Below are 8,112 nucleotides of genomic sequence, written 5' to 3'. Positions count from 1 at the left end.
TTCTGCTTTCTGCTTTCTGCTTTCTGCTTTCTGCTTTCTGCTTTCTGCGGTCATCCCCTACTTCCTAATTTCTTATTTCCTATTTCCTATCTCCTACTCTTCTTCCCTATTTCTTTTCTCCTTATTTTCTTATTTCCTTTCTTTTTCTTTTTCTTTTTTTTTCGACCCTTTTTTTATTTAGAGTTTACGGTTCCATGGTTCAAACTGACGGGATGGCTGGTCCATCCGGGATTCGTGGAGGATTTTTGCATCAAGGTATAGTAAGAATGCGACACTTTCTATCTTATTCATATGGCAATGACTGGTTCTGCTGTTGAATGTTACAGTACAGATAGGTACATTAGTCGCAGCTACAGCTCGTAGCTCTGGACTACTTAAACGTATCTCAGTTCCTATTATCGATACTACAGTATAGTGATACCTATCACGGCTAAGAACATATCCGTCATTTGGATTCAACAACTCATTCATTAATGAACAACAACAAATGCCTCAGTACCCCTCTGCCCTATCACACAAATGAAAATATCAATTCAAAGTCCCCGAAAACCTCCCATAACTCTCATCATCCCCCAACATAGAAGGCAACGACGACGAAGACGTCCTAGTCACCTCATGATACTGATACTGATTATGATGGCTCTGTCCGAACGAATACTGAGATGCCATGCCCATTCCACCATCAGTCATGGTGTAGCTCTCTTGTCTGATATATTCTGGCCCCCCAGGATGATGGTGATGCGTAGTAGGTACAGCAGTGTAGATCGTATCGTCGACACCACTCTCGTCGCTGGTATCAGGATTCTGGTCTGCGGTAGCGAAGGCTGGTATTGCTGCTGCTGGGGGCGGGGGCGGGGCTTCGTAGGCGCCTTGGCCGTAGCCTGAGAAGTGGAGTTTCCATGCTATAGGTAGAGATATTGTTAATACGATGGGTGGATGTATGGTTGTGTAGGAGGACTTACTAGTCGGATCCTGAGTCATCCACGACCAACTATCATTCAGATAGACCCTTCTCCCATCGACGACGATGCTCTTCAGCATGCCCATATCGCCTGGCGCTGGGCGTAGATACTTCAGTCCTGCTAGGACGCGGAGCATGGAGACCGCGAATGTCAATGCGATTTCCTTGCCTAGGCACTCGTGCGCGCCGTAGCCGAAGTGGATGTATGCGTTTGAGGGGCGGTCGAGCTTGAATGTTTCGGCGTCGGGGATGCTGCTTGGGTCGCGGCAGGCTGGGCCCTGGATGGGGTTAGTTGGATTTTCAGGGTGAGAGGAGTATGAGTGGATAGAGGTGGGCTACGTACGAGGAGAGTGATCACTACGTCGCCTGGCTTGAATTCCTGGTCGTTGATGGTACGGTGGGCTCTGCAGACGCGAACAGTGCATTCCATGCTGGTTAGACGTTGCGCTTCGAGCACGTATTGTCGGAGAAGCTTGTCGATGGAGCCGCTGTTATCGGGCTGGGAGACGAGGTTCTGGATCTTTTTCCAGTGGTGGATGTTTTCCGGGCGGAGGTAATATTGTAGGACGTCGGCGATCTAGATGATCAGGATTATGTTAGAAGAATGTTTGTCACGTCGTCAGGAAATGGATTATACGAACCAGTCCAACAGGCGCTCCAACACCCCCAACTGCTGTAAGCCAGCAAATTTCCGCTGTCTCGGCCGCAGTCATGTCCATCTCCATCATCTGCTTTGCTACGTTGTTTCCATACCAGCGTAGGGTACTGACGGACTGCTTATGGCCAGTCAAGCTTGCAAGCATGTGGGTTTTCTGTGGTTGGGCTTGTTCGTTGACAACCTTGAGAGTAGTCTTCACAAGGGCCTCAGCACTTTCAGAGGCCCATTTTCTGCGTTGCAGCATCAACCCCGGGTCGTTATTATTGAAGCCCCAGGTGCGGACATTCATGAGATGTTTGTAAACAGTTGCTGCATTCATGCTGCCGGATTCGTTCTCTGGGGTCTTCATGTCCAGGCAGAAGAGGTCCGCCATTATTCTTGCATTGAGGGGGATTGCGACGCTAGAATTGGTCAGTAAGCCTCCATTTGTGATAGCCATTGTGCGTGGCAGAAGCCCGATTAACTTACTCTCGAATGATATCAACTTGATTCAGCTCCGTGGACAGCTGTAGAGTGTTCAACTCTAGCAATTCTTTACCCAGCGTAACAGTCGTATGCGAAAGCAACTGGCTGAATTGATCCGGGCTGAACAAGATAGATTTGACGAGCTTCTTCTGGGCTGTGTTACCCGGACCATCGCCTCCTAGCATATAGTCATTGAATCTCTTGCCCGGTAGCATGTCATTAAGATATCTGGCCCACGGGACGCGGAATGTATCCTGGTCCTTCAGTACCTCAATGATGGTCTCATACTTCGCGAGCATGACCGTATGGGTTGGCGGTTTTGGATCCTCTTGACTGTACCTATCGATTGTTCCAATCTCTTTCGCAATTTGTTCGTTCATCTTACGGGTGAACATTGGCTGGGTTGCGTGGAGCGAGTTGTATGGGAACCATCCGGGCAGTGCGCGCTGGATCAATTTATGGAACATCGAGCCTCCCAATCTACAGTTTGTCAGATACTGAGCCAATTCTTTATGAACCTGGTTGCTTCGTGAATACTCACATATCGTAGTCTTGTTGAACTTCACGAATACCCCAGTTAGTGAGATTAGAAGCAGTGTAATCCTGAATTGCTGTTAGCTCCTCCACTTGAAAGCGGCAGAGTAGAAGAGATTTGACTGACCAAAGTCAAGAACCGATCCGATCGAACGAGAGTAACTGCGTCGCTAAAGACCGCTCGCCCGACAGTGTAAGGAGGGCATCCACCACACCCAGGATCCATAGCAGGTTTGGCATCCTCCAAGAAGATCCCAGGATACATCTCGACCATATCCGGGTGATCGTATAGCTTTCGCAACAGATCGGCAATCTTAGGATCAGGGTTGATGTCCTCAAATGACGAATGCCGCTTCAGCTTGAAGAAATCACGCATCTCATTCAAGGACGCGAGATTCCATTTGCGTGCAGTGAGAATGCCAGCAATTTCGACCATGCGAAGTGCTTTGGGAACCATCCTGGCCCCAAACAGACCAGCTGGATCTTCCATGCTGTCCTTCAGGATCTGTACCAATTCGGCATCATTGAACCTACCACTTTGATTGCGTTTCAGCCCACCGAATTCCCGCTTACTGGGGTCTTTCTCGATGCTTCGTTCGTAAGTTATCAAACCTTGCATGAACTCTTGTGGTGTAAGTTGCTCCAGCGGTTTCTTGAGGTCGGGAAACAGACTCTTCAAGAACTCGTTCGTCCACTGTTCGTCTCGCCGGGAGATAACCGAATGGAAGCGATATAGGAGGTTGAACTCGGCAGAGACCTGGTTTCCCACGCCTCGGGGAACCCCGTCAGCGTCGAAGGCCCGACTCACGGCCACACGAGGGTCTAGAGTCCAGTCACTCGCCGAGTGATGAGTGTTGGTCAGTCCACGGAGGTAATCGTGTAGTGAGATGTTGACGTAGAGCCCGTTTACGATGCTATTCCGGAGTTAGTTGAGCTTCCCCTAGTCACATACATTTACCAGGAACATAATAAAAATTTGACTCACAGGCGAGTCACCTGGAATAGATCTTCGTCTTGCTTGGCCAGTGCCTTCCGTTTTGCGTCCTCGGATGTTGTTGGCGGTAGAGTGAAGCGCCCATTCTCGTTGATCTTCAGCAGAACGTCGGCCACATAGTTGTGGAAGCGATTGTACATGACAAGGATCACGTTGACACCAGGGGGCTGACCCAACAGTCTCTTCTCGTGGAAGGTGTCAGGCTTGAGCATGCCGCGTTCCATAGTGCGCACCCTCAACTGGTCTTCATAGCTGGAACCATACAGAGGAGCGAGATCTAGATATGATGAGGTATCCGAAATATTGGGGTCGCGCCGGTTCGTACAGAAGACATCTATTTGGTCTTAGTGTTAAGTGGTTTGACAGAAAGATCAGCCATGTATTGTGAACTCACCGTGGATGATGATGCTTGCATGATAGAACAGAACCGAGGAGATGCCTGCAGGGTTTTCCCGGAAAGTCCCTTCATCACGGGCCATGAGGACTGGATTTCAAGCGTTAGGATTATACTGTCTACACTCGAGACTCAAGACTCACGATCAAAGAGAAGGCCAGGGTCAGGCTGCACTCCGTGCAGGGCCTTGAGCCGGGGTACCGATCTCGCATACGGGCTGCCTGCTTTGCCAAGGTCAGGCTCTAATGGGTTCTATTAGACCAGATTCGAATAGGTCAGTCATGTCTTCGTAGTTCTGAACAACAGGTCTGGATAGATACTCACGTTGTAGCTTCCATCAGGAGTGCGATATTGATACTTGTTCCCAAAGTACGATAGCGGAGGGTGCTCCAAGCTCTGCCAGAGCTGGTCAACCAGGATGCCGGTCAACCTCTGTCGGGACTTGGAGGTTCGCGGCAACATTGCAACGATGGCGATGACTTTTTCCATCTGCAGCGGTCAATCCTCATCAGCAAGGGCACTTTGAATGTGGACACAGATGGAAGCCGACTCACAAGCATTTGACGATCATCGATCGGCTTTCCTTTAGACTTCACTAATTGAATCAGTGTACGAAGATCATTTCTCTTGCCCTTGAGTCCTAGAGCCGAGAGATCTTTGACAAGGCCCGTGGCAAGGACATCGGGATCTCCATATGACTCTCCAGCTTGATATTTCACGTCATCTTCCACTTCTGCTAGCTCTTGTGCATGGAAGATCCTCGCATATAGCCGTTGCCAGAGCCCCTCTCCCGTCCCGGCAATGCTGGACAGAGCTGCTTTTGTGGCCTTTGGAAGGAAACGAGGCCTCAACTTCCATGTCGGGTGTTTATGGGAAGAGAAAACCTTGGCAACTATCTGAAAAGGGCGTGTCGGTTCATCTGCAAAGACCCGCAGGTAGAGAAAAGAAAGGAGGCAGAGGAGAAGAGCAATAAAAATGGAGCTCATAATTCAGGAAGGCGAGATTAGGCGAGGTACAGTCGTTACTTGTGTTGAAGAGAGCAAGCTATCGCGATAATTTTGCAATACATTATGAGATCTGTGCCCGAATACTTATACACGAGGAATATCTGTTAGGAAGCAGCGTGCTGTGAGAACTGGGCCACCAATGCCAGCTGAAAGGGAACCCCTCGTCCCCGGCGCTTGGGGTAGCAGAGATCCTGAAGACCATACGGGGAATGCCGAGAAGACAAACACCTATCGATCCTGCGGACACAGCCCAGCTGAAAGCATGAGTTTTGGTCTAGCCCCGCGCCCAGAGCTGTCATTGCGACAGTCTGCAGACTTCGCCAGCCACCTGTCGTCTGATTCGTGGCAGAGACGGCACATATGCAGAGCAAAGGGTAGATACCCCCTCAGGTGGTCGTGCTTGAGGAGAAAATTCAGCCAGCCACTATGCAGGAGAGTGACAATGAGAGGGGTTTATCAAACAGTGTGGTTTTCAGCTGGCAAGATCAGCATATTGACAAACCAATCATCAGTATGAAGAAGGGGTCGGACCCCGACGGGACACAGACCTCATGCCGCGGCACGATCATCATGAAAGCTGATCCAATGATAGATGCTGGATTTCATCTCGGCAGTTTTTACCTCACGAACACCCCCACAAGCGGTTCGTGTTGGAACCTCCCCGCGGCCCGTCATGATCGGCGCTGGGCATTATGATTGTGGTCCCCGAAGGTGCTGCTGTCTGGACGGTTGCGTTTACTCTGATAAAGCTGGGTATTAGGCATGTCCCGCAATGTGCCATCTCTGAGTTCATTCTTTCTAGAACTCACCCATCTTTTCGACTGTTGATTTTCCCATTTCGTACCTTTTATTTTGTTGTTCCACTTGGCCAGGATTTCTCCAAGCCATGCCACACTCAACTGTGGATCAGACTTCCAGCTTGGAAGCACCCTATTCTGGTCCCCGAAAGCTGGTACTCTGCCTCGATGGCACTGGCAATCAATTTATGGGGTTTGAGCGCGACTCAAATATCGTCAAGATATACCAGATGCTCGAAAAGAACACGCCCGGCCAGTTTCACTATTATCAGCGTGAGTTTGTCCATTGAGTAGTCTGCAGAGTAAAGTTAGCAACAAAGCAAATATTCAGCACAGAGCTCACACATTAGCCAGCCGGTATTGGGACCTACGTCGAAGGTCAATCATCCAGCTCCGGATTGCTTCGATATCCGCGAAAACTGCAGTCGAATATCATAACCACCATCGATCAAGGAGTAGGAACAACTTTTGAAAGCCATGTTCTCGCAGCATATCGCTTCATCATGCGATATTACTCTCCAGGTGATCATATCTACATCTTTGGATTCTCGCGAGGAGCATACACTGCGCGATTCCTAGCGGAGATGATCCATGAACTTGGTCTTCTCTCCCAAGGCAACGAAGAGATGATCCACTTTGCCTGGGAGACGTTCAGCAATTTCCAACAAGCACGAGGAAAGACCGATCGCACTGCGAAGGATGAGGCACTAATCTCATATATGAAGAAATTCAATACTACCTTCTGCCGCCCGCAAGTGCAGATCCATTTTCTCGGATTATTTGACTGCGTGAACAGTGTCGGCCAATTCGAGATCCCCTTCCATCGCAAGTCGCACCAATACCTGGTCAGTCCGGCGGCTCGACACATCCGACATGCTGTATCGATCCATGAACGTAGACTCAAGTTCAAGCCTGCCCTGGTGCTGCTTGACAAGACCAAGCCAGTGGACCTGAAGGAAGTCTGGTTTGCAGGGAACCATGGTGATGTGGGAGGGGGCTGGAGTCTGGCTCCCGGACAGTTCCACCTTTTGTCTGATACACCGTTGAATTGGATGCTGCAGGAGGTTCTTCATCTGGAAAAGTCGGAGAGCAAGTTGTCCTTCCACACGCTCAATGTTGCAGATGTTGTGGAAAGGGAGAATGCGTTTCCCGGGAAGGAGGAACCAGGGACCACAGCGTATGATGTGCGGAAACGCACGAACCAGCCACACGATATGCTCATGTTCAATCGAGGAGCGACTTTCCTCATGGTAATATTCTGGTGGATCCTCGGTATGCATGACCATCTCTCCCCCTGCTGTGTATTTTCCAATTATACTGAATTTAATAGAAATCCTCCCCCTCTTCACACGCCTCGAACTCGAACACGGCAAATGGGTCCCCCGGCAATGGCCACCCAACATGGGCGCGCCTCGCGATATCCCCGAAGACGCTGTCATCCATCCGAGTGTGCATGAAATGGTCCGGGCGGGAATTCTGGACCCAAAATCAATTCCACCACGCGGTGGAAACAACTCGCACCTGCCCTCCACTGCGCGAATTACTGGCGCGTGGAAAGCGATGAGGAAGAGCCAGGAGAAACAAATCTCCTCCCTGATGCAGAAGAAGGGACCTGTAGACGCGATGAGGAGTGAATTCGATGGGAAGGCGAATTGAGGAGTAGATAGTTGTTGGGTGGGAGCTGGAAAGTTGAACGGCGCTGAGTAGGTGGTCGGTATTGTTCGAGGGTCGTATGAGGTAATTAATTTATGTCGCTACCAAGTGATATTGCTCTGGTAGATATAGAACAATCTCTCACGGTTTTTCAAGTGCGACAAGGACAGGAGAGACCAGTAGCTGCAAAGTATCAGTCTCTGCCTGGCCTAGGAGAAGTACTTGTCCGCGTCTCTATAGCTAAACAAGTTCTGTGCTTCTACAGGATATTCCTCTTTGAGTGGTGTTGTAGTCAACGTGAAGGACATTCATGATTTAGTTGTCGGTTAAAGTATGAGAAATAATAAACACAAGGCACAAGCTATAATTGCACTATTGTCTTTAGCGACAACTTATTGAACGACAGTAAACTGGGTTCAATTTACACAGTAGTAATCGAAGTGGGAGAGGGATGGCTTGGCCCGAGGTCACCATGACCTTGAACCAACCAATCACTCGCTTTGTATACAAGATTATGAAAGTAAAAAGGGGTAATTTCTCGAATTATGCTGGAGGCTCACTGGGGACTTGAAATATCCCTGTTTTGTGCTCTGCAGAATTGGGTTGCGGTACCTTATCCACGTACAATGAACAAACTAATTGAGTTAGG

At 49.4% G+C, this 8,112-nt stretch overlaps 2 protein-coding genes across 2 annotated transcripts; one reads left to right on the top strand and one right to left on the bottom strand.

Moving 5' to 3' along the window:
* Nucleotides 1-528: 528 nt before the first annotated feature.
* BO88DRAFT_464498 (peroxidase/cytochrome P450 family protein) lies at nt 529-5,051 on the bottom strand (the record flags this gene model as incomplete). The annotated part of the gene is made up of 12 exons (XM_025711324.1): nt 4,561-5,051; nt 4,331-4,495; nt 4,150-4,258; nt 4,007-4,096; nt 3,604-3,946; nt 2,746-3,532; nt 2,626-2,687; nt 2,088-2,564; nt 1,603-2,020; nt 1,305-1,538; nt 963-1,239; nt 529-701 (listed from the first exon to the last, which is right to left on the bottom strand). The coding sequence occupies exons 1-12, from the start codon at nt 4,990-4,992 to the stop codon at nt 529-531; spliced, it is 3,567 nt and encodes a 1,188-aa protein (XP_025561573.1). The 5' UTR covers nt 4,993-5,051.
* A 668-nt stretch (nt 5,052-5,719) lies between these two features.
* Nucleotides 5,720-7,466, top strand: BO88DRAFT_464489 (T6SS phospholipase effector Tle1-like catalytic domain-containing protein; the record flags this gene model as incomplete). The annotated part of the gene is made up of 3 exons (XM_025711323.1): nt 5,720-6,083; nt 6,165-7,082; nt 7,141-7,466. Exons 1-3 carry the CDS (start codon nt 5,900-5,902, stop codon nt 7,464-7,466), a joined length of 1,428 nt encoding a protein of 475 aa, XP_025561572.1. The 5' UTR covers nt 5,720-5,899.
* Nucleotides 7,467-8,112: the final 646 nt, after the last annotated feature.

Source organism: Aspergillus vadensis, assembly GCF_003184925.1.
Source record: "Aspergillus vadensis CBS 113365 unplaced genomic scaffold BO88scaffold_15, whole genome shotgun sequence".
Taxonomy (NCBI): domain Eukaryota; kingdom Fungi; phylum Ascomycota; class Eurotiomycetes; order Eurotiales; family Aspergillaceae; genus Aspergillus; species Aspergillus vadensis.
This window is presented reverse-complemented; position numbering and strand designations above follow the sequence as displayed.